Source organism: Panthera pardus, unplaced genomic scaffold, assembly GCF_024362965.1.
Source record: "Panthera pardus isolate Hobbes unplaced genomic scaffold, ASM2436296v1 HiC_scaffold_18, whole genome shotgun sequence".
In the NCBI taxonomy this organism is placed as follows: domain Eukaryota; kingdom Metazoa; phylum Chordata; class Mammalia; order Carnivora; family Felidae; genus Panthera; species Panthera pardus.
In genome coordinates, this window is record NW_026526743.1 from 5526592 (window position 1) to 5551168 (window position 24577).

The 24577-nt window shown below is 53.8% G+C and overlaps 2 protein-coding genes and 1 pseudogene across 5 annotated transcripts; 2 read left to right on the plus strand and 1 right to left on the minus strand.

Annotated features, from left to right (window-relative positions):
* Positions 1 to 1021: 1021 nt before the first annotated feature.
* LOC109252951 (cytoplasmic tRNA 2-thiolation protein 1) lies at positions 1022 to 5342 on the plus strand. 2 transcript variants are annotated; one of them, XM_019425447.2, is made up of 3 exons: positions 1022 to 1165; positions 2551 to 3095; positions 4651 to 5342. In XM_019425447.2, exons 2-3 carry the CDS (start codon positions 2588 to 2590, stop codon positions 5223 to 5225), a joined length of 1083 nt encoding a protein of 360 aa, XP_019280992.1. In that variant the 5' UTR covers positions 1022 to 1165; positions 2551 to 2587; the 3' UTR covers positions 5226 to 5342. The 2 variants fall into 2 exon arrangements, with proteins under 2 accessions (XP_019280992.1, XP_019280990.1); XM_019425445.2 differs by having other exon boundaries at positions 1161 to 1259.
* Positions 5343 to 10300: 4958 nt separating this feature from the next.
* LOC109252861 (sialic acid-binding Ig-like lectin 5) lies at positions 10301 to 24354 on the minus strand. 3 transcript variants are annotated; one of them, XM_053905708.1, is made up of 10 exons: positions 21339 to 21486; positions 20889 to 21260; positions 20387 to 20665; positions 19960 to 20004; positions 19170 to 19427; positions 18791 to 19081; positions 18455 to 18554; positions 17765 to 17846; positions 13242 to 13401; positions 10301 to 10486 (listed from the first exon to the last, which is right to left on the minus strand). In XM_053905708.1, the coding sequence occupies exons 1-10, from the start codon at positions 21373 to 21375 to the stop codon at positions 10461 to 10463; spliced, it is 1650 nt and encodes a 549-aa protein (XP_053761683.1). In that variant the 5' UTR covers positions 21376 to 21486; the 3' UTR covers positions 10301 to 10460. The 3 variants fall into 3 exon arrangements, with proteins under 3 accessions (XP_053761683.1, XP_053761682.1, XP_053761681.1); XM_053905707.1 differs by lacking the exon at positions 10301 to 10486 and adding an exon at positions 23818 to 24354 and having other exon boundaries at positions 13051 to 13401; positions 21339 to 21415; XM_053905706.1 differs by lacking the exon at positions 10301 to 10486 and adding an exon at positions 22050 to 22157 and having other exon boundaries at positions 13051 to 13401; positions 21339 to 21415.
* On the plus strand, positions 21627 to 23077 carry LOC109252860 (syntaxin-12-like; annotated as a pseudogene).
* Positions 24355 to 24577: the final 223 nt, after the last annotated feature.

Genomic DNA, 24577 nt, shown 5'->3' on the forward strand with positions numbered 1-24577 from the left:
TTTATGTTCACAAACAGCCTGTGGGGCAGCCTCTGTTGTTAGGCGCACTTTACAGAGGAGGAATGTGAGACGGTACGTGTCGAGCACATGCTAATTGCTCAGCGAGCGCAGTTCTTTCCCCCATGTCCTGGCTAGCGGCACTTGTAACCTCTGGGTTCCCGCAGCCCCTGACATCTGGTCCCTCCACATCAAGCTTCATCACCCTCAACTCCCCACCCAGGCATGACACTCCTGTGTCCCCGAGGGCAGGACCCGGCACACAGGAAACCTCAGGAAATCACTAACGTAGGAGCCCGATAACCAGGGTTCAACCCTCGCGACCGCCTCAGATACTCAAATGTGCCCCAGCACCCGGGAGAGTGCTCGGTTTTTTGCTTTCGGAGGCTTGTGCCCTCGGAAACCCTCCGTGTCTTGGGGCTCACCTGTCCTCCATCTCGAGCTCTGCCTTCAACTCCACAAGGCTGGAGGTGCGCGCACTCGTCCGTGCGCTACACCTGAGCGTAGCCGCCCACTGGGTTCCGCCCCCAGCCCGGTACCCGCGTGGGGAACCGCAAACCGCCCGTTGTCGGCTCCGCGGACGCAAGGCGCCCCCAGCCCGCACCGCCGCGGCTCTGGGAACCCGCGCGCACCCACTCCCACGCCTGCGGGCGGAGCGCATAAAAGCCCACTTCGTGCACCGTGCGCCGCGCGCTGCAGCCCAAGCCTTGCAATGTGCGGTTGCACGCGCGGCCTCTCCCTTGCGTGCCCTTATCCCTCTCTTCCCCCCACCCCGACAACTCTCCAGTCGCACCATAAATTCTATCATACTTCCACAAGAGCAGAAAATCTGGAAAGCATTCATTCCTTCTCTAGCATAAAGTGCACAGTGTACGGCGGCACACAGAAATCAGACGGCCCACCTGTTTTTGCGCAGGCGCAGACGGGAGACGTGCCGGCCGGGCCGGGAGCACTCTGGGAGACTTGGGCGGAGAGCGTGACGTCACGGAGAGGTTGGCAGCGTGTGCGCCCAGCTGGTCTCGCAGCTGAAGGCGATGAGGGCCAAGCCGCCGCGCCGGGACCTGGGAGTCGTAGGCGGGTAAACCCAAAGCCTTCTGGGAATCGTAGTCCCTCCACAGGCTTCCGCGTTTTCTCGGAGCCTGGACTTCCCAGCGCGGGTTCTACTCACGTGAGTTTCCCCTCCTCAGCAGGCCGATCTCGGCTCTTTGTCGTGCCGCCGTGTAGGAGTTGAGGGTCTCCATCTTACCTTCCCACGCATTCCGGTAGGCATCCCTGGAGAGATGGCACCGCTCTCCGCGATCCTCCAACGCCTGTGTCCGGTGCCCCTGCTGACCCGCCTTGGAGCCTGTCTAGGTTCTGATTCCTAGCTTCCACCCTCAACCTGAGGGCGGTTCGAACGCAGCCTCCTCTGCCTTGGTTACAATCTAGAGTGATCAGGGCTGGCCTGGGGGGTGTCAGGCGGCCATGAGAGCCCAGAGGAGGCGCCAGACCCAGCTCAGGTTTCAGGAAAGACTTCAGAGCAAACAAAGGACCTCCAAATTACCATGCCCAAACAAAGTTACAGATTCTCTGGACTAAACCTACACCTCTCGCAATATTTCCCTATTCTTCCCTCTTTCCCACGTCCTCCCCATGAAATGGTCCCACTATCCTTGCAAGTGCTGAAGGCAGAACCTTGAAGTCGTCAGTCCTCTGTTTCTCTCATCTATTGCCTCGTTCAACCAAGTCTCGTGTGAGTTCAACCTACTCTATTTCCAGAAGGGATCCAGAAACTGACCACTTCTCTCCACTTCCACTTTCTCTACTCAGCCCTTAGCCACATTACGGCTCATCTGGACCATTGTAGGAGCCTCCTCACTGGTCTACCGGTGTCTGCCCTCGCCACTCTCCACTCTCTGTTCCCACGCAGCAGCCTGGGGCATCCTGTCAAAATATAAATCACATCCTATCACTCCACAGCTTTCAACCATCTAACGGTTCTCAGCTCATTCAGAATAAAATCCAACCTTTTCACCCTGCCAACCTCCAAGCCCCCGATCTTCTCTTGTCCTCACCTATAACTCACTTTCCAAACAACTGAATATAGGCCCTTCCCTTCAGGTCCTTTGCCTTTGCTATTAACTATCTGGAACATTCTTCCCACCCTGATCAAATTGCATGACTCCTTCTCATCCTTCTGGCCCCAGCTCAGAGGATAATTCCCTCATATTACTCCTTATATTTGTAAAGTGTCTTGGTTATTTACTTATCATGGGTTGGCTCCTCCCCTAGAACGTCGTGCCTGCAACCTTTCCTATTTTGTTCACTGCTGTTCCAGTATCGAACGCATTTTGGGTAGATGGGAGGCAATGAATGGATACCTGTTGAATGAAGGAATGAATGATGAAAAGCTTACGCTGAGACTTGAAGGTGCCAATCCTGCACATGTGCTGAGAGAGGGTTCCAGGCAATGGGTATATGCATTCTGGGCGCTATCCAGGCAGGCTTCCCGGAGGCATCGACCCCGCAATCCGGAATCCGCACGTAACCTGCCTCCCCTCTCTCCCTGTCCAGGGGCAGCCAACTCCTCCCCGCCCGCCCGGAACCCGCGATGCCCGCCCCGCAGTGCGCCTCCTGCCACGCGGCGCGCGCCGCCCTCCGCCGCCCGCGCTCCGGCCAAGCGCTGTGCGGCGCCTGCTTCTGCGCCGCCTTCGAGGCCGAGGTGCTGCACACGGTGCTGGCGGGCCGCCTGCTGCCGCCCGGCGCCGTGGTGGCCGTGGGCGCCTCCGGCGGCAAGGACTCCACGGTGCTGGCGCACGTGCTGCGCGAGCTGGCGCCGCGCCTGGGCGTCTCGCTGCGCCTGGTGGCCGTGGACGAGGGCATCGGCGGCTACCGGGACGCGGCGCTGGCGGCCGTGCGGCGCCAGGCGGCGCGCTGGGACCTCCCGCTCACCGTCGTGGCCTACGCCGACCTCTTCGGGGGCTGGACGATGGACGCCGTGGCCCGCAGCACGGCCGGCTCCGGCCGCAGCCGCGCCTGCTGCACCTTCTGCGGGGTCCTGCGGCGCCGCGCGCTGGAGGAAGGGGCGCGCCTCGTGGGAGCCACGCACATCGTGACGGGTGAGCGCGGGCGCCGCAGCCGAGGGGCGCGAGGGGCGCGGGGCGGGCGCTGCAAGGGGGCTGGGCGCGTGCCCAGCAAGGGGTGAAGGAGACGCCGGGGGTGCCCGAAGTGGGGGATCTCCACGAGAAGGGGGTGCGCACGCCCGCTGAAGGTGCGTGGGCAGAGTGTGTGCGCGCCGGGGCTGGGCGCGGCAAGCTTTGAGTCACTGCCTTCGCTTTGGCCACGGAGGGGTGCAGGGGTGCTCTCCGGGGGCTGGGGCTGTGTTCCCTGCAGTTTCCAAAATGACATTCTCTGTGTCCCTTCACAAAAGGAGGCGAGTGAAGTGACACCACCCATCAGAAGCCATCTGTAGTCTGAAACGCAACTCTTTAGACCCCCCTTCTCTGTCGGCCTCTTCTCTCTGAGAACTTGAGAACTTACTCTCTCCCAACCGTTGCTTCAACACGTGATTGTTGACCATCTCCTCTGTACCAGACGCTCTGTAGCCTCGAGCAATACCTAACCTCGGTTACCTCATCTGTAAAACGGGGTTATTAATAATATCGAGGTCCCAGGGTCGTTGGGAATAAAGTGAGTTCTGTGTGAGGCACTTAGACCAGAGACTGGCAAACAGCAGACCTTACAGAGATGTTTGCCTCCTGATGCTGCCCAAGGCAGCCTCTGCCCCTGCCCTCCCGACATGCCCATAATTATAACCCGGCAAGTGCCGCTAAGGAAAAATCACACAGACTTTGCCAGTTTATAACAGGAGGACCCAGTGAAGGGGGAAGCCTGGAGTTAGGAAGTGGTTCCTGAGTGAGCCTGACCTGAAGGCCGCCTGAGTAACCAGTGAAGGGCTGACCCAGTTGTTGGGGTCTGAGCAGAGGAGGTGGCTGGTGCAAAGGCCCTGAGGAGGGGAAGTGTGGCCAACTGGAGAAGCCCCAAGAGGACCGGTGTCTGTCGGACCAGGCAGACTCAAGTATAAGACGACAAGATGCAGAATAGGTAGACGTTTAGGTGACGTTTATGGTGACTGTTGAGGAAATACCGAAGCTCTCGCTGGCCTTCCTGCACGCGGTGACCCGCATTCCCCGCACTGGGACAGCAACACCTCCACTGACCGTTAGAGGCCGCTTTGACTTCTCCGGTGCCGGTGCCGTGTGACGTACACCTTCAACTGAGACTGACCCTCCTGAAAAAGCAACTGGCACAGGGCCTGGTTGGCGATAAGTGGGTGGCAAATGAGGGCACCCCGGGTTGCCTCCTGGAGGCCTGTGTGTCCCCTCTCGTTTCTCACTGTGCCCACCGCCCACCTCCACCGGGCTGTCGCGCGGTGCCCAGGGGTCTCCATGGCCCTGTCCGGCCCTCCCTGCTGTTCTCCACGCACCCCCCCCCCCCCCCGCCCCCATCTCTCTCCTGGTCCTGGCGTCCTGCAGTGTCTGGGGGTGGGGTGGGGGTCTCCAGCCCGGCTCGCCCACTCTGGGCCGCTGTCCAGGGCCCCTCCCCGTCCGTCTGGGTACCTGCTGCCCCACGGCGGCGCCCCCATCTCACCGGCTCCCCGTCTCTCTCCCCCAGGCCACAACGCCGACGACATGGCGGAGACCGTGCTCATGAACTTCCTGCGGGGCGACGCGGGGCGGCTGGCCCGGGGCGGGGGCCTGGGCTCGCGGGGCGAGGGGGGCGCGCTGCCGCGCTGCCGCCCCCTGCAGCTGGCCTCGCAGAAGGAGGTGGTGCTGTACGCGCACTTCCGCCGCCTCGACTACTTCTCGGAGGAGTGCGTCTACGCGCCCGAGGCCTTCCGCGGCCACGCGCGCCACCTGCTCAAGCTCCTGGAGGCGGCGCGGCCGTCGGCGGCGCTGGACCTGGTGCACTCGGCCGAGCGCCTGGCCTTGGCCCCGGCCGCGCGGCCCCCGCCCCCCGGCGCCTGCTCCCGCTGCGGGGCGCTGGCCAGCCGCGCGCTCTGCCAGGCCTGCGCCCTCCTGGACGGGCTGCAGCGCGGCCGGCCCCGCCTGGCCATCGGCAAGGGCCGCGGGGGGCGCGACGAGGAGGGGTCGTCGGGGCCGCCACCCCCGCCTCCCAGCGACCCCGGCTCTGCGCCGGGCCCCGCCGCCGGGGGGTGCGGGGCTGCCTGTAAAGAGCGCTGCGAATAAACCCAAGGGACCTCCGCCCGGGCTTCGCTGCGAGGCTGGGAGGGGGACGGACGGGACCGGTCGCCGCCGACCCCGCAGAAGCTGGGGGCCGGGACTCCTGGGTCTGAGGGAGGAGGGGCTGGGGGCCGAGACTTCCGGGTCTGAGGGAGGAGGGGCTGGAGGCCTGAACTGGGTCTGAGGGAGGAGGGGTTGGGGGCCGGGACCCCTGGGTCTGAAGGAGGAGGGGCTGGGGATCAGGACTCCTGGGTCTGAGGGAGGAAAGACAGGGGCCAGGACTCCAGGGTCTGAGGGAGGAGGGGGCTGGAGGCTTGGACTCCTGGGTCTGAGGGAGGAGGGCCTGTGGGGTCAGACTCCTGGGTCTGAGGGAGGAAGAACAGGGGCCAGGACTCCAGGGTCTGAGGGAGGAGCGGCTGGGGGTCAGGACTCCAGGGTCTGAGGGAGGAGGGGGCTGGGGCAGGACTCCTGGGTCTGAGGGAGGAGGGGGCTGGGGACCTGGACTCCTGGGTCTGAGGGAGGAGGGCCTGTGGGGTCAGACTCCTGAGTCTGAGGGAGGAAGGACAAGGGCCAGGACTCCAGGGTCTGAGGGAGGAGGGGCTGGGGGCCGTGACTTCCGGGTCTGAGGGAGGAGGGGCTGGGGGCCGGGACTCATGGGTCTGAGGGAGGAGGGGCTAGGGGCTGAGACCCCTGGGTCTGAGGGAGGAGGGGCTGGGGGCCTGGAGAAGGGGCTGGAGGGGCCAGTACTCCTGGGTCTCAGAGCCGGTAGGAATTAGGGGGCTGCTTGCCTCATACTCTGCCAGGTTCTGGGCATGCTCAGGAGAGTCCTAACGCTTCTGTAGGACCTACTATGTGTCATGTCTGCCTGTTGCACCATAAGCAAAACCGCTTCACTTGAGGGACTCTCATTTCCAGTAACCTTGATGTTTACCTTTGAGCAAAGGTGGGGGGGGGGGGCGGGTGGGCAAAAAACCCTCATTCCCGGCACCTGGTTGGCTCAGTCAGAAGAGCATTCGACTCTTGATCTCGGGGTCGTGAGTTCGATCTCACGTTGGGTGCAGAGATTACTGGAAGAAAAAAAAAAAAAGAAAAGAAAACTTAAAAAAGAACTCTCCAAGGTGCCTGGGTGGCTCAGTTGAGCAACAGACTCTCGATTTCGGCTCAGGTCATGATCCATGAGCAAGGAGCCTGCTTGGGATTCTCTCTCCCTCTGTGCCCTTCGCCTCTGCTTTCACGCATGCGCGCTCTCTCTCTCAAATAAAAAACACAAAAAACCCAACTATCAGCTGTGGAACTTCTAGTATTGTGGGAGAGAGGCATAGACAAATCAGTATGCAATCTGACCTCTGATGATGTGAGCTATGTATGAATAACAAAGAGCTTAATGCAAAATGTGAAGGGGGCGCTGTTGCAGTTTGGGAGGTCAGGGCCTTTTTGAGAAAGTGACTCAGGAGAAGACCAAAATAAAGCAAGGGAGGTTTCCAGCCACGACAGAGTATATCATGCCAGAACATTTCCACTGGCCAACTGGAAAAGCAGCCAGGATCCCACAGAAAAGAGGCTCATTCTGCTGGAAGGGCCAGAAGCGGAAGCAGGCAGAAAACAGGGTAAAGAGGCTGGGGATCTGAGCAGAACTTTCAACGGTGTCATGGGACCAGACACAGAATTGGAGTGCAGAGCTACGTGGGCAGGGACTGGAAGGGCCAAAATCTGGGGGGAGGGAACAGTGTTGAGTCAGCCCGACACCTGCTCTTGTCCCCTGGGCAGCCTCATGAAACAGGATAAACACAGTCTGAAGTTCAGGGTCTCCTAAAAAGTAGAGGCCCAGTAAGCACCCGTTAGGACCCAAGTAGGGTTACAAATTAGAAGGGTCACCCGGAAGTAGGCCCATCCACAAAAACACCAGAACCCAGCTTCAAACACACTCAATCCCAGAGCGGATTAAGAAGATTCCCGACTCCGAGAGCGCCTGGGTGACTCAGTCGGTTAAGCGGCCGACTCTTGATTTCAACTCAGGTCATGATCTCACTGTGAGTTCAAGCCCCACATCAGGCTCTGTGCTGACAGCTCAGGGCCTGCTTGGGATTCTCTCTCTCCCTCCTTTTCTCTGCCCCTCCCTCCCCTCTCAAAAATAAATAAATAAACTTAAAAAAGTGCAACAGCAAATATCAACCCGCTGGAAAGTGAGGAGATGGAGGGTTTTCTGGACAGGGTGAGGGCAGAGTCAGCCCTGAGGAGCAAGGCATCCAGTGTTCTGTGAGAAATGCATTGTGTCTCTGAAGCTGAGTCCCCAGGATGAGTGGATTTTCAGAGGGTGACTAAGGAGAAGCTTGGACGTACTCTGGCCAGCATCTCTGTCCCCTACGACAGACTATCACGCCAGCCAATACCCCCAACTTCTCATCTTTGCATCTGAGGCAAGTCAGGGAACTACCTCCAGGGGGCGCTCCGCCCATCCGGCCAGACCTGGGAACCTCCCAGCCCAAGGGTTGGTGCTGTCCATGGTTCTGGAGCAAAGCTGGGTGAGTTCAGGAAACCCCAACTCTGCCAAGGACCCCAATCCATAGGTGCAAGGTCCCGAGCTCTAGGCCAGCAGGGCACCTAGGTCGCAGCAACTTCTGAAAGTCCGGGGCCTTCTTAGGAAGGAGAAGGCAGAAGAAGGGGTGGAGTGGACTGGGCTCATCTCTGTGCTTTTCCCCTCAACCCTCTTGTTGCCTTAACATGCTTTTCACCTTGTGGTGCCTGCCTGGCGAAGGGACAAGGAGGGACAAGGTCTTCTCTGAGGTTCCAGGTTATGTCATGCTGCTGGCCCTTGGACCACACTTTAAGAAGCACCCCTGTGCCCGGATCTCCCTCCAAGCAGAGGATTAGGAAAGAGATGGAGATTCACTGGAGGTCCTCACGTGCTGACTCAGGGTTGTACCTTTCTACATATTGCCCCGTTGAACCCTCACAACCAATCCTAGAGAACACTGGCTAACAATTCTCCTCATCCAGTGGGAAACTGAGACTTGATGTGATAAGCAACCTTTGCAGGGTCTCGCATCACTGATGTGCGTTTGGGGGCTGGGGTTGTGATCCACACAAATCTGACACCATAGATAGTGACTCCTGAACCCACTGTACCCTGGTCCCAGGAAAGCAGATGATGCACACTGGGAAGGTGTTTTATTTATAAGGGATGGAGACCATCAGACAATAGTCCGGGACGGATGGTGACAGCAGACAGCAGAAGGAGAGACCACCATGGGGTGGGGGGAATCTAAAGGTATCAAGATCGTGTCTTCAAGGACCAGTCCCCATGTCATCTTCTAACAATTTCGGGAGACTCTGCCCTAGTGGACATGCAACATGCTCGCTATTAGTGACAGAGTGGATTTCACTTAGCATTTGCCAGTGGAATGTCCCTAGAAGAGGAAGTTCTCCTGTGAACTTCATATTTTCGAGAAGCTACCAAGCTTGTCAGGCCTCCACTAAGAATTAAGATCTCAGTGTGATCTATAGAGAGGGTAGTCTTTGAGAATGTTAAGTCAGCTATGACGGAGCAGGGAACTGGGGAAGAAGCCGGGCATAATGGGGAAGAATGTGCAGAGATTTAAAACAAAACAAAAACCGGGCACCTGACTGGCTCAGTTGGTGGAGCATGAGGTTCTTGATCTTGGGGTTGTGAGTTCAAGCTTCGTGTTGGGTGTAGAGATTACTTTAAAATCTTTTTTAAAAACCCACACACATCATCTTACACCTGTCAGAATGGCTAAAATCAAAAGCAAGAGGGGTGCCTGGTTGGCTCAGTCATAAGAGCATGTGACTCTAGATCCCAGTGTCTTGAATTTGAGCCCCACGTTGGGTGTAGAGATTATTTAAAACAAGATAAACGTCAGAAAAAAAACAGGGGTGCCTGGGTGGCTCAGTTACTTAAGTGTCCAACTCCTGATTTCGGCTCAGGTCATGATCTCACTCTTGTGAGATCAAGCCCCATGTCGGGTTCGACACTAGGCATGCAGCCTGCTTGGGATTCTCTCTTTCCCTCTCTCTCTGCCCATCCCCCACTTGCATTGTCATTCTCTCTCTCTCAAAAAAAAAAAAAAAACCCAAAAAACAAAAACACAAGAAACAACAAATGTTGGTGAGGCTGTGGAGAAAAAGGAACCCTCATGAGCTGTTGGTGGGAATGCAAACTGGCACAGCCACGGTGAGAAGACAGTATGTAGGTTCCTTAAAAAAACTAAAAATAGAACTACCATATGATCCAGTAATTCTACTGAGTATTTGCCCAAAGAATACAAAAACCACTATTATTTACAATAGCCAAATTATGGAAGAGAGAAGTGTTCATCCAGAGATGCGTGGGTAAGAAAGACGTGGTATACATGCACAATGGAATATTGCTCAGCCATAAACAAGAATGAAATCTTGTCATTTACAACAACATGGATGGATCTAGACGGAATAAAGCTAAGCGAAGTAAGTCAGCCAGAGAAAGACAAATACCATATGATTTCACTCATATGTGGAATTGAAGAAACAAAACAAATGAACAAAGAAGAAAAGAGACAAATTGAAAAACAGACTCTTAACTCTAGAGAACAAACAGATGGTTACCAGAGGGGAGGTGGGGGAGATGGGGGAAATAGGTGATGGGGATTAAGAGTACACTTATCCTCATGATGAGCACTGAGTAAGATATAGAACCGTTGAGTCACCACATTGTACCGGCTGAAATTAATATAACATTGTATGTTAACTATACTGGAATTAAGCTAAAAACTAAAGTAAAATAAAATAAAATATAAAGGAAAGGAAAAGAAAAGAAAAGACAAAATAGAAAAGAAAACCCGCAGGCCCAAAATGGCATCACTTAAGTTAACACATACCTAACTGCAATTTCAACCTCATATAACCAAGGCACAGAGTCACAAGTGCACCTGCTCCGAGGATCCCAAACAGACTGGGTTGGCCACTTGCTGCTGACAAAACGCGAAGGCAGAGACATAAGCGGAGGGGGAACAAGAAAGGGACTTACTCCAGTGAGGCCAACCCCGGGGAAGACGCAGGACTAACATCTCACTCTGTCTCCAGAGTGCTGAAAATATTCATAGGTTTATATAAGGAAAATGTGGGATGAAGGGCAGTGGGGACATGTGGTTGGGCAGTAAAGGTCAGGTTGATCACGGTCTTGGGATTAGTCATGCTGGGTCTTGCTGGCCCAGGGCAGTCTTTTTATTGCTTGAGGGAGTAGTTTCAGTTCCCAACGAGGGATGCTTTGCCTGCAAGGTCTTTTGCCTGAGTGAAGAAATATGCTGGAAAGAAGAACTTAATTAGAAAGTACAGACCAAGGTCAAAGTGGAGATGATTAAAGTCCTTGTTCTCTCCCAGAAATACAGTCTTAACCTCATTTGTTCAGAGAGCTCCTCCTTCTACTTTCCCCCTTATGGGGCCAAACCGCCCCGCAGATTCTTCTGGGGCTTCGCTGTAAATGTTCACGTCTTTTCAGTGACACCCGCCCCTTCAGGGGGTTAGTGGTCTGGATCCTAAGCATTGTCTTCGGTCTCTCACTAGATGCAGCAACGTATGAAACGCAATTACGTGCTTGTCGATCTTATATTCTTCCAGCTTGCTAAGCTCTCTTGTTCGTTCTCATCATTTGTATGTAGACATTGAACTATTTTATAGTCAGGAATTTTTTTAATCATTTATTTTTTTAAATTTACATCCAAGTTAGTTAGCATATAGCGCACTAATAATATCAGTAGAATGTAGTGGTTCATCCCCTGCATATAACACCCAGTGCTCGTCCCAACAGGTGTCTTCCTTAACGCCCCTTGCCAATTTAGCCCATCCGCCCTCCCACAACCCCTCCAGCAACCCTCAGTATGTTCTCTGTATTTAAGAGTCTCTTATGTTTTGTCGCCCTTCCCATTTTTGTATTATTTTTGCTTCCCTTCCCTTATGTTCATCTGTTTTATATCTTTTCCTTATGTGCGTGAAGTCATATGGTATTTGTCTTTTTTTTGACTAATTTCACCTAGCATAATACCCTCTAGTTCCATTCACATTGTTGCAAATGGCAAGATTTCATTCCTTTTGATTGCCAAGTAATACTCCGGTGTGTGTGTGTGTGTGTGTGTATACACACACACGCTATATATATATATATCTTCTTTATCCATTTATCCGTCAATGGACATTTGGGCTCTTTCTATACTTTGGCTATTGACAATCAGTGCCAATGAGTTGGCCACAAGGACCTCTCCATCCCCTAAATGAAGATGAGGTCACCTGCACAAGAAGACCCCTTATCTTTACCCCACACACAGGAGGAGAGCAGTCTTGCCTGAAACAATCCTTTCCTGTAGCTGATAACTTTCTTGCTCCCCTCCTTCTAGAAAAACTTTTCTTTTGTACGGCAATCAAAAGCATAGTGTCAGGCAGTTGGGATCAGAAAAGCTTGTTGAAGGCACCCGGGTGGCTCAGTTGGTTAAGCATCCAACTCTTTTTTTTTTTTTTTTTTTTTTTTTTAATTTTTTTTTTTCAACATTTTTTATTTATTATTTTTGGGACAGAGAGAGACAGAGCATGAACGGGGGAGGGGCAGAGAGAGAGGGAGACACAGAATCGGAAACAGGCTCCAAGCCATCAGCCCTGAGCCTGACGCGGGGCTCGAACCCACGGACCGCGAGATCGTGACCTGGCTGAAGTCGGAGGCTTAACCGACTGCGCCACCCAGGCGCCCCAAGCATCCAACTCTTGACTTCAGCTCGGGTCATGATCTCACAGGTCGAGCCCCGCATCTGGCTCTCAGCGTAGAGCCCGCTTTGAATCCTCTGCCCCTCCCTCACTCGCACACTCTCTCAAAAATAAATAAACATTTTTGAAAAAGAATAAAAACTCAACCAAGGAAATCTGGGCATGTAATTGGCTCTATTCAAAGGCTCATGAGTTTGGCAGTGTCCCTTCCAGTAAGGAGACGGGTGCCCTGAGGAGTTGTAAGTAGCAGAAGGTGTTTAAAGGCAGGAGGGTGTCATGAGGAAGTATTCTCAAAAGAAAGGGAGGATTTTCCCCCCCCAGATCGGGCCATCTTTTTGGGGGAAGATCTTACCCTGCAGGTGACCTCACCAGTGCTGATCAGGAAATTTTGGACCGACTGTTTAAAGGTCACATTTCTGGGAAAGGTTGAAACCACAGTGAGTCTTGGGTTTGCTGTTGTGGGGGCAAGTGCCTCCACTCGGAGCCCATTGTTTCTTTTCCAACAGTAGATAGCAGGGGTTGGGGGGGTGGGGTTGGTGGACTTCAAATGCCAGGGGTGGGGGCAGATGTTTGTGATGTATTGTCTAAGCCTAGGGAGCCTTGAATGGGTTTGTGGAGGAGACTCAGGGTCAGCTCCCTGGCTGTTGGACGGATCCCTGTGGGGCCCATAAATGAGACAGGGAAGGGACTGGAGGTCAGGAGGTGATGGAATGTGCTGGAAGAATGGACAGATACAAGTGGGACACGGAGAAGACCCCACAGAGATGATAAGATGCTGTATCGTGAAACCAAAATCCAGGCTGAGGGGCTGGTCTTTCCCTGGGGAGGCTTTGAGGGAGAATGACACCAGCCGGTTTCTACTGTGTGCCGGGACGGTCACCCTCAGCCCCAGGGTAACTTTCCAGCAGGACCTTTCTGTCCAAAGAAGACAGATCAGTAGGCACTGAGCCCCGTGGTGCGATAGGACCTCTGTTGGCTGATTTCTCTGTGTTAATTTCTTTACTGTTCACAACCACCTTTAAGGCAGAAGGCATGATCTCTGATTTACGGAACGGGAAACTGAAGCACGCAGAGATGAAGTGACTTGCTTGACAGGCTACGTTTGAGCCCAAATCTGCTCTACCCGGGGACACCCGGACAGTCCCGCTCTTTTATATTGCCACAGGGCTCCACGCGCTTCATCAGTTGGCGCCTGACTTCTCCTCTCCCCGCAGGGGCTGGGATTCCTGGCTCCAGGCGGCCCTCACTTGCTCATCCTGATCTCCGAGTACTCACTGGTGCTGGTGGCCTCCTGGTCCTGAGGTTCCCTCATCTTTATCTCTTGAAAGCTGAACGAGGCGTAATGGAGCTCCTGCTGCTCACCCGAGGGAGGGGCATCCCCGGCAGGGGTCGTTTGATCTGGGGGGCTGTCTGGCCAGGGCTTCTTCCTGGAACCCTGAGTGAAAGAGAAACGAGAGAGTCGGAGAAGGAATGAGGCAGACGTGGTCCCCCTCAAGGGAGGTTGGGCTAATGGGACATTTGTTCATTCATCCTCCTATTCACACACATTTCCTACGAACCCAATGATTCACTCATCCATTTATTTTTTTAAGTTTACTTATTTATTTTGAGAGAGAGAGAGAGAGAGAGAGAGCAGGGGAGGGCCAGAGGGAGTGAGAGAGAGGGAGAGAGAGAACCCCAAGCTGATAGTGTGGAGCCTGATGCTGGGCTCAAACTCACGAGCCGTGAGATCATGACCTGACCTGACCTGAAGTCAAGAGACACCTACCCGACTGAACTACCCAGGTGCCCTTCACTCATCCATTTAAAATTCTGTAACGCTATGACTGATTAGGCCATACTGAAGGCTTACTAATTACATTTAATTCACACACACACACACACACATACACACACACAGTATGAATGATACTTATTATTCCCATTTTACAGACATGGTAGACTGAGGTGGGAGGCCCAAGATTACTCATCTAGTAACAGACAGAGCCAGGAACCAAACTCAGGCCTGTTGTGTTATTGGAAATAAAAAGAGGAGAAAATATGTGAACAAAAATAGTGGCGATAAAATTGAATTGAAGAGAGGTAAACCATTCCAGCTGAAAGGGCCCACAAGCACAAGAAAAAAGACCAGGGAAACCTCACACCCCAATACAGTATAGTAAATTTTAAGAATATCAAAACCAGGGCGCCTGGGTGACTCAGTCAGTTAAGTGTCCGACTCTTGGTTTTGGCTCAGGTCACGATCTCATGGTTCGCGAGTTTGATCCCCGCATCAGGCTCAGCGCTGCTGGATGGAGAGCCTGCTTGGGATTCTCTCTCTGCCCCTCTCCTACTCTCCCTCAAAATAAATAAATAAACTTAAAAAAAAAAAAAGCTTTAAGAAGAAAAAAAAGAATATCAGAACCAAAGGGAAAGTGTAATGTGTTTTCAGTTTGGGTTTTCTTGTATTAAGACTTCTGAGGACTTGTGGGTATGAGAACATTTATTTAATGCTCTGATCAACCGAGCTCCACCAACCGAGCCAGCCAGGCACCCCAACCTAGGATCCTTTACAAATTTTTTAAATTTTAACTTATTTTATTTTTTACTTTTTAAAATTTACATCCAGGGGCGCCTGGGTGGCTCAGTCAGTTGGGCGTCCGACTTCGGCTCAGGTCACGATCTCGCGGTCCGTGAGTTCGAGCCCCGCATCGGGCTCTGGGCTGATGGCTCAGAGCCTGGAGACTGCTTCCGATTCTGTGTCTCCCTCTCTCTGACCCTCCCCCGTTCATGCTCTGTCTCTCTCTGTCTCAAAAATAAATGAACGTTAAAAAAAAATTTTTTTTAATAAAAAAAAATAAAATAAAATAAAAATTTACATCCAAATTAGTTAGCATATAGTGCAACAATGATTTCAGGAGTAGGTTCCTTAGTGCCCCTTCCCCATTTAGCCCATCCCCCCCCTCCCACAACCCCCCTTTTTAATTTTTTAAGTAGGTTCCACACCCAACGTGGGGGCTGGAACTCACCACCCCAAGATCAAGAGTCACATGGTCTTCCAACTGAACCAGCCAGGCACCCCTGCGATATTTGTTAAATCAAAAAAAAAAAAAAACAAACCCTGTTAAAAATAGTTCAATGTCTACATACAAATGATGAGAACGAACAAGAGAGCTTAGCAAGCTGGAAGAATATAAGATCGACAAGCACGTAATTGCGTTTCATACGTTGCTGCATCTAGTGAGAGACTGAAGACAATGCTTAGGATCCAGACCACTAACCCCCTGAAGGGGCGGGTGTCACTGAAAAGACGTGAACATTTACAGCGAAGCCCCAGAAGAATCTGCGGGGCGGTTTGGCCCCATAAGGGGGAAAGTAGAAGGAGGAGCTGTCTGAACAAACGAAGGAACTGGCTGGTGTTCACTCTTTAGTCACTTACTGCCCACAATCCGTGTTCCACAGACCTCTGTTTACCAGAGGCCAGAGTCTGAGTGTGCTTACTTCCCCCATCATTGATTCAGGGGAGTGAGTCATTTGTTGAAATATGGAATCTTGGGGCGCCGGGGTGGCTCAGTCGGTTAAGCGTCCAACTCTTGATTTCAGCTCAGGTCGTGATCTCACGGTTCACGGGATGGAGCCCCACATCGGGTTCTGCACGGACATGCAGAGCCTGCTTGGGATTCTCTCTCTCTCTCTCTCTCTCTCTCTCTCTCTGACCTTCCCCGACTCATGCTGTTGCATGTTCTCTCTCAAAATAAATAAACATGAAAAAAGAAAGATTATCTCTCTCTCTCCCCCTCTCCCTCGCTTCTCTCTCTCTCTGCCTCACTTGTGCGTGTGCGCTGTCTCTCTCTCTCAAGTTAAAAAAAAAGAAATCTCTTAGAAGAAAAATACATCCGCAGAGAATGCATGAGATCAGGTGTTTCTTCTTCTGTATCTAAAGTCTAAAAGGATGAGTTGATTTTTGAAGGAAATGACACTATATTTGCATGAAATCAGCTGCTTTGATTCAGCAGCCATGGCAATGCTTTTAATTTTTAGTTTTTTTAATGTTTTACTTATTTTTGACAGAGAGAAAGACAGACTATGGGCAGGGGACGGGCAGAGAGGGAGCCACAGAATCCCAAGCAGGTTCCAGGCTCTGAGCTGTCAGCACAGAGCCTGACGCGGGGTTCGAACTCATGAGCTGCGAGATCATGACCTGAGCCGAAGTGGACGCTTAACCGACTGAGCCACCAGGCGCCCCAAAGCCATGACAATTTAAACCAAGAATATCACAAACTTTTCAGACAGTATCCATATCTCTGTAAAAGAATGGTTCAGCAGGCTTATGAATCATATCTAAGAATGCTCCAGCTACCAAACCAGCAAGACTCTAAATGACATCTAAGACCAATCTGTAATTTTTTTTTAATGTTTTCATTCCGCATATCAGCGATAAGTGATCAGAAAATGCACTTTTAAAAAGATGGCATTTATAACAGTAACAAAACTAGTATTAAGGAAGAAAACCGACAAAAGGTTCACAAGATGTGTTGAAGAATTTCTACATCTTTCTTGGGGAAAAAAAAACTTAAACTAATAGATAACCTGTTTTTGCAGACAAGGAGACTTGAGTTTATACATAAGTATATTCTTCCCAAGTTGATCTACAGATGCAATGTCATTCCAGCCAAAACACTAACAGGAGTGTTTTTTGGAACTTGATAAACCGATTCTAATATTTAATAGAACAGCAAAAGTCCAGGTATAGCCAAGACACTATTTAAAAGAAGATTAAGGAGAGGATCCTGCTCTATCAGATAGTAGGACTTAGTTTTGGGTCTGTAGATTCTATTGCCTCTATAGACAGTTCTGACTCGGGGACAGTAAAATCGACCACTGGAACAGAATAGAAGGCCACAGACAGAGGCCACGCACGTATAGACTTCTGATGTCTGACAGAGTAGATGGCACATCAGCAGAGACGAGAGAGAGACATTATTCCACACGTCGAGGAGGAACATACATAGATCAAAACTGCACACCACACACAAATCAACTCCGGGTAGATTAAGGCTTCACGTGTCCAAAGGAATACGTAAAACTTTTAGTAGAAACTATACTTGAATATCATTCTAATCTTAGGAGAAGAGAGACTTTTTTTAGGGGCACTCGGGTGGCTCAGTCGGTTAAACGTCCGACTCTTGATTTCTGCTCAGGTCATGATCTCGAGGTTCCTGAGTTGGAGCCCCGCGTTGAGCTCCGCGCTGACAGTGCGGCCCCTCCCCTGCTCATGCTCGCGTGCTCTCTCGCTCTCTCTCTCTCTCTCAAAATAAATAAACTTTAACAAATAGTTAAAAAAAATTAAAATTAAAAAAGAAAGATTGTCTTAAATGAAACCCAAAAGGCATTCAACAGAAAAGAGAAGATCAGGGGCACCCAGGTGGCTCAGTTGGTTAAGCCACCAACTCTTGATTTCGGCTCAGGTCATGATCTCACGGTCTGTGAGTTCGAGGCCCACATCGGCCTCTGTGCTGACAGCTCAGAGCCTGGAGCCTGTTTCAGATTCTGTGTCTCCCTCTCTCTCTGCCCCTCCCCTGTTCATGCTCTGTCTCTCTCTGTCTCAAAAATAAATAAACGTTTAAAAAAAAAAAAAGAAACTCCAGAAGGGCTGGAAGGGAAGTAGGGAAGAGTGGAGTAGGGAAGTCACCTCCCAGGTGACTGCTCAGGTGACCAGGCTGGGGCAGGGGTGGGGAAATGCTGAGGAGCTCCGTCTGGAGTCCCAATGGACAGGTCCAGAGCCCCCCACTGCACAAGAAGACCCCGGCATCACTCACCCAGGCGACTGTACCCATGACAGGGTCTTCATTAGCCATGACCTCTCGACTCCTAGATGCTTGCTTCCTGCGGGCTTTCACCCTAAAAGGAGAAAGCAGCACACTGCAGCCACGAAGGCTCCCGTGGGCAGGCTGCCTGCTCCCCGGCCAATCCGCTGAGGTATCCGGTCTGGAACCAGACTCAGACCTTCCTGACAGGCCAGGAAGCACTCCATCCCCCTGGGTGACCAGAGGTTTGGCCAGACTGAACTTCCATCACGAAAGATCCGTCTAACTCAGAAAAACTTGTACACGCCGGGGCACCTGGGCGGCTCTGTTGGTTAAGCTCAGGTCGTGATCTCGCGGTTCGGTTCGTGAGTCCGAAGCCTGCATCGGGCTCTGTGCTGACAGCTCAGAGCCCGGAGCCTGCTTCGGAGTCTGTGTCTCCCCCTCTCTCTGCTCTGCCCCTGCTCATGTTCGGTCTCTCTCTGTTCCTCAATAATAAATAAACGTTAACATTTTTGTTTAAGTCCAGAAGAGGCAAATCTAGAGAGACGGAAAATAGACTGGTGGTCCCCTAGGACTGGGGGAGGATGGGGACAGGATGAAAATGAAGGAGTGCATTTCTTCTCTCGAGCTGCCCTACTCAGCCCTGTACTTCTGGGATGAGGGACCTCCCCGCACTCCCTGCGCCTCCCCGAACAGACTTACACACAGAAGACGAGGAGACACAGACACAGGCACAGCAGAGCCGTGGCTCCGGCGCCGCCCACAGCTGCAGTCGCGGTTTCTGCCGGGGAGAGCGACTTCCCTGCGGAGAGAGGGAGACCGAATTGCAGGACTCGGTCTCTTGCCTTCCTAGCTCCTTGCAGAACTCACTGAAGGGCCTGCTGAGTCCCGAGATGGACCACCCTGTCCCACCAATCGCCCTCCGCCCCACGCCCACCCAGACCATCTTCTCTAGGATGCAGACTCCTTCCCCACCCCTACTCCCACCCCCACCCCCCACCCCCGGCTCTGCCCACCCTTCCCCCACAGCCCCCAGACCTGGCAGCAGCACCAGGACGGCGTCGGTGCTCTGGGCCCCGTGCTCATTCCGGGCCTCGCAGCCGAGTCTGAGGTCGGAGCCCAGCGGCCCCCTGAGGCTCAGGGAGCTGTTGGCCCAGGGCCCCTCGGAGCTGGAGGTGACGGTCCAGGAGGCGTCGCTGTGGTTCCCCTCCAACAGCCCCTCCCCCAGCCGCCAGCGCAGGGTGGGGGCCGGCCGGGCTCGGGCGGAGCAGGTGCAGCCCAGCCCCTCGCCCTCCCAGGAGCAGGAGGGGCCGAGCAGCCGCGGGGGGCCTGCAGGAGGGGGGGGCAGGGTCAGCGACGCCTCTGCTCCCCAGGCCCCGGGCGTCCCGCCCCACCCCCCGGGGGTCCCCACACTCACAGACCACAGAGAGAAGCAGGGAGACGTGCTGGGAGCCCAGCGAGTTCTGAGCTCGGCAGGTGAGGACTCCTTCCTCTGCAGCCCCGACTTGAGGCAGCTCCAGGATGTGGGTCCTGTACATGGGGGTGGCATTCAGGGCAGGGGACCCCCGGAACCAGCTCAGCTCGGCGGGGGGGTTGCCGGCAGCAGCGCAGAGCAGCCGCAAATCTTGGCCCTCCCAGATGAGAAGGGATGAGGTGTTTTCCAGAATGCTGAGGGCTTTGGGGGAGAGATGTAGAGAGAGGAGAGAGAGGCATTGAGACAGCCGCTGGAGACCGGCAGTCTCCACGTCTCCCTCCGTCCCAGGATCTGGTTGGCATCTCCCTCGCCTTCCCTGGCCCACTGACTTGGGTCCAACAGGGCTCAAAGGCTGGGCTTTACGCCCAAAAGAGGTTGACCTCAAGTGTCCGGGCTTCGCATCTTCAGAGAAGGCTCAGTGCCCCCACTGGGACACGCCTGGACTGTTTGGTGGCCTCAGTCGGTGAGCTCGGCAGGAAACAGGATGGAGCAGGCTGGGGTGGGAGGGGAGGAGGAAAACCACAGCAGCGCCCCGGAGAGGTGAACAGAGTGTGCCTGAGCACGCCACTTTTGCACCCAGGCAAGGTGGAGGAGGGAGGGTGGTCATCTTTATCCGTGCTCTTCCCTTATCCGGTCCCATTCCAGCTACGATCCCCATCCCACATGGTGGAAGCCGCCCCCCCCCCCCATCCAAGGCCAGGTCCCAGCCCCCAAGAGGACAGTTCTTTCCTACCTGTGACATTGCTGAAGATGCTGATGGTGAGGTTGTGGGGAGCATCTGGGGTAGAAAGATACGGCTCTGCTTCAGAGGTGAGGATTGGGATGGAAGCTGACCCAGCACCCCCAGAGGGGTGGGGAGCACTGTGAGGGGGTGGGGAGCACTGACAAGGTGGGGAGCCCTGACAAGGTGGGGAGCACTTGGAAGGGGTGGGGTGCACTGGGAAGGGGCGGGGGAGCACTGAGAAGGGGTAGGAAGCACTAGAAACAGGTAGGGAGCACTGGAAAGGCATAGGGGAGCACTGAGAAGGGGTGGGGAGCATTGGGAAGGGGTAGGGGAACACTGAGAAGGTGAAGATGGCCGTCTTTGCTCTCTCTCCTTGCCCCACACCAGCTCAAACCCCACTGCCCTGAGGGACCCAGCCCTCCCCCCCAGCACTCACAGGAGACATTGAGCCAGATGGTTCTTTCCACGGTGGCCTGAACTTCTGGCAGTTTCACCTGACAGGTGAGGTTGGTGCCATGGTCCTGCGGCCTCGGGGTGAAGGCCAGCACCGAGGAGTGCAGGCTCTCGGGGTCCAGCGAGTCCAGAGCAGCCCCCACCCAGGAGAATGTGAGAGGTCTTCCCCCTCCGCAGGACCCCGGCAGGCTGCAGGCCAGCTCTGTGGGCCAGCCAGACTTGAGGGGCTCCGGGAAGTGGATGTCGGGTTCCTGTGTCAGGGCTGAGGAAGAGACAGGGAGGTGCCCGGGCCCCAGGGAGGTGGGGACCCACGGGGTGACCCTGAGAGGGTCCGGGCCTCAGGGCCCAAGCTGACCCCGGGCCCCGTTATCTCTTCCAACCGTCCCAGCCCCAAGACCCAGAGCAGGGAATGTTCCGGCGTCCTGTGCCTGCTCTAAGAGGGGGTGTCCACATCCCAGAGCCCTCCCCCGGGGCCCCTGCTGTACCTGCCACCCGCAGAGTCATCGTCGTATCTGTGTAAGTATATCTCACGTCTTCTCTCTCCACTCGGAAAAAGTAGACTCCCTCATCACTCCTCATGGCGTCTCTGATTCTCAGGGAGCAGTTGTAGGCCCAGGGGTCCCCGACGAGGTGGAATCGGCCCCGGGCCTCTGTCTTCACTGCTCTCTGTGGGTTGTTTGTAGCCACCAGATAACGGTTGCTTGAGGTGTCCCTATCCCGGAACCAGTATATGTAGAGCATCGTCCGGGAATACCCCCACTTCCAGGGGTAGGAGAAGGAACAGGGCACGTGGACACACAGACCCTCCTGCACGGTCACGGATTCCTGCACTCGGAGCTGGTACTCTGGATCCTCCCCTGGGGGGACACGGAGGCTCAGCCGGGGCTCCAGCCCCCCCCCACCTGTGCCCAGCCCTCCTCCCGAGGCCCACTCACCCCCGAACAGCAGGGGCAGCAGCAGCAGGGGCACCATGTCTGCACCGGCCAGGGCAGGAGCCCGGATCCAGGTCCTTCTGTCAGGGAGGGAAATGCCCCAAATGTGGGGTGAGGCCAAGGAAGCCCCAACAGGAAGCCGTGTGTGACAGAGCTGTGGTCACCACGGAAGGGGAACTTGGGCAGCACAGGCCGTGGGGGGGTAGGGGGGTGCGGTGAGTTGGGAACTAAGAAATTATTTTGTCTCATCTCTGCATCTGACACAGCCCGTGAAAATACCGAGGGCCCCGGAGGCTGGGGTGCTCATCCAGATGTGAATCTGAGGGTGGTCACCAGGCCAATGCCATTTAAGTCAAGAGTGAGGTGAGCAAAGGACAAGAGCAGCTGGGAAAGAGAAACAGGGAGCCTGTGGGCAGCCTCAGCCCCTTCCCCCAGCCCTTTCTCTTCCCAGCTCCCCATCAGCCTGTGCAACCAGGCGGGGCCTGCTTCGAGGAGTTTCGTGCAAGACCAGTGGGTCTTAGGTCCTCCTCATGCCCTACAGTCCCTTTTACCAAACCTGGGGCCCTCCGAGCCCCAGCCCCAGGACTTCAGCAGTCACGGGTGGGCGGGGACGCCCAGCCACTGCTCAAAGAATTTGCTGAGCCTACCAGGAAGTCAGCAGGACTCAAGCAACAGGAGGAAAATTTGCAACAGTTGTAATGGGCCACAAAGCACCTTGCCCAGGAAATACAATAGTTAGGAACTGGATGCTCCGAAAGAACAAAGGACGCCAACTGAATGACTTCTCTGCAGCCTTAAAGGATTTCCAGGCTGGGTGGAGAGGAGGGTCTGCAAAGGAAAAGGAGAAGATTGCCAGAGCGAGAGCCGCGTGTCTCCCTGCAGAGGGGAGGCCACGAAAGAGCAGCGCCTGTCCTTTGATGGCCACGACGAGTGGGTCCAGATGCAGAACCAGGGGGATGACGTGGCCACCTCGGAGCAGGATCTGGAACTGATTAAAGAGAGGGAAAGGGCAGCTCGGCAGCTGCAGGCTCACGCTCTGGACGTCCGTCAGAGGTTTAAAGATTTGCCCGTGAGGATCCGTGACCAAGGAGACCCACTCATAGCACGGAAGCTGACGGAGAAGGCCCAGGGGTGCGTGCAGACAGAGCCACGCCGGTCAGTTTCCGCAAGCTGCTTACGATCAGAAAAGAAAATCTCGCAAGAACGTCTGTATTCTGGTGCTTGTCCTGTTGGTTATCACTGTTCCCTTGGTACTTAGTATCTGACAGATTTATAAATGAAGCGATTGCCTCGGAGCTACCCTCTGCTTAGCTGTAGGGGGTCCTTCTGGAACAGACTGATCCGGGGAAGAGAGCAGAGGCCGGATCGTCATAATTGAGTTAGAAACTAGCTACCCGCTAGACAGTGTGTATCAATTTACACACACACTCTATTGATTTCTCAAATTAGGAGTTAATTTACGTGCATTTTGCTTGCTCTTGTATTCTGAGTGCCCTTCATCCCAAGGGCTTACTGGAATTTCCGTTCTAGATATTCTTGTTTTGACAGGTGACACTAGGGTCTTGTAATACCGCCCTTTTAGTGTAAACGAGATTCATCTTTTTACCAGCAACTGGGATAGAATTACTCTCTGGCACCCAGGATCTCGGAGTCTGGCAGAAACTATATAATAAGCCAGCACTTTTCATTATGGAACCTTTTCATTTGAATTTCTTTATCTGCTTTGAAAGATTTTTAGCAATGTGTTTTAAGAAACGTTTATTTCTTTATTTTGAGAGAGCACGAGTGGGCACACGAGCAGGGGAGGGGCAGAGAGAGAGAGAATCCCAAGCAGGCTTCCCTGAGCTGAGAGCTGGACCCGGGGCTTGATCTCATGAACCTTGAGGTCATGGGCTGAGCCGAGATCAAGAGTTGGTCGCTTAACCAACTGAGTAGCTCAGGCACCCCTGAAGTTTTCATTTTTTTTTAATTTTTGTTTTTAATGTTCATTTATTCTTGAGACAGAGACAGAGCGTGAACAGGGGAAGGGCAGAGAGAGAGGGAGACACAGAATCAGAAGCAGCCTCCAGGCTCCGAGCTGTCAGCACAGAGCCCGATGTGGGACTCGAACTCACGGACCACAAGATCATGACCTGAGCCAAAGTCGGATGCTCAACCGACTGAGCCACCCAGGCGCCCCTGAAGTTTTCTATATTATCTGCTGGTGTCCATAGCAGCTCACCCATATGCACACTTCACTTTCTGAAGTGGTGAATTTAGTTAACAGTAAATGTCCCTTGGGGGACCACACAATGTTCCATCTTAAAGTATGGGCACCAGCCGTAGAACAAAGCCCTGCGGGTAGCGTTTGGCTGACAAATCGTACCGCAGAACATCGTCCCCGTCTTCTATAATCAGAGAAAATGGCCAGCACTCACTCCCACGATCCTCTTTTTCCCTAGAAGCTCGTCTCCCATCACCGCTTAGCCTTCTCGATTCTTACCTCGATCTTCTTGTGGTGACCGATTTCTTCTTTCCGTGCAGATCTATGGAGTGTGTTCGGTTAGGTATTCTGATGCGCCCGGGGCTTCCAGAATGGAAGAGACCCACCTCTGCTCTAGAGGAGGGTGGAGTCTAGTTGAAGTAAATACAAGGGAAGCATCCTGAGGGGACAGACGGAGCAGAAGGAGCACCTCCTCCACTGGAGGAGGGAAATAGACGCAGTAGGACCAGAAGGTATTGCAAGGATGGATTTCTGTTATCCCGTGAACATTGGAGTCGACGCCAGTCGCTCTTGGCGTTGAAGATCCAGTGAACAAAAGCGTGTGGCTTCTCTCAAGAAGCTTGCAATTCCGTAACGGGAAAGGACAGGACCCGAGATGATCCGTAGTCGCCTTCATCTAGAACAGGGGTCCGGAATGCGGGCATGTGGCCAAATCCGGCCAACCACTTTGTGTACGAGTCTGACTTACCCATCCGGTCGTGGCCTATGGCTGCTTCTGTGCTACAGTAAGAGTTGAAAAACCGTATGCGGAAACACTATGGCTGCAAATACTGGCCCTGTCCCTTTAAGGAAAATTTTGCTAAACTCTGATAGAAAATCAGATGAGGAAGTGGTGAGCCCCGGGGGAGAGGGGAGGGCATCTTCTGAGAGAGATCCTTCCCAGGAACCCATGGCGATAAGGCGACATTTGAGCACAGACCTCAAAAAAAAAAGGAAACAAAAAAACCCTCCGGGGTTCATCTGCCTCAGTCTGGACAGA

Bases quoted from the DNA above. Each gene is read 5' to 3' on its own strand.
- LOC109252951 (XM_019425447.2), top strand. From the start codon at position 2,588: ATGCCCGCCCCGCAGTGCGCCTCCTGCCACGCGGCGCGCGCCGCCCTC. The intron at 3,096-4,650 runs GTGAGCGCGGGC...TCTCTCCCCCAG, and splicing joins AGCCACGCACATCGTGACGG to GCCACAACGCCGACGACATG.
- LOC109252861 (XM_053905707.1), bottom strand. From the start codon at position 21,375: ATGGTGCCCCTGCTGCTGCTGCCCCTGCTGTTCGGGG. The intron at 19,428-19,959 runs GTAGGAAAGAAC...TCTCCCCCAAAG, and splicing joins CATCTTCAGCAATGTCACAG to CCCTCAGCATTCTGGAAAAC. The intron at 17,847-18,454 runs GTAAGTCTGTTC...TTCTCCTTTTAG, and splicing joins TGTCTCCTCGTCTTCTGTGT to GGTGAAAGCCCGCAGGAAGC.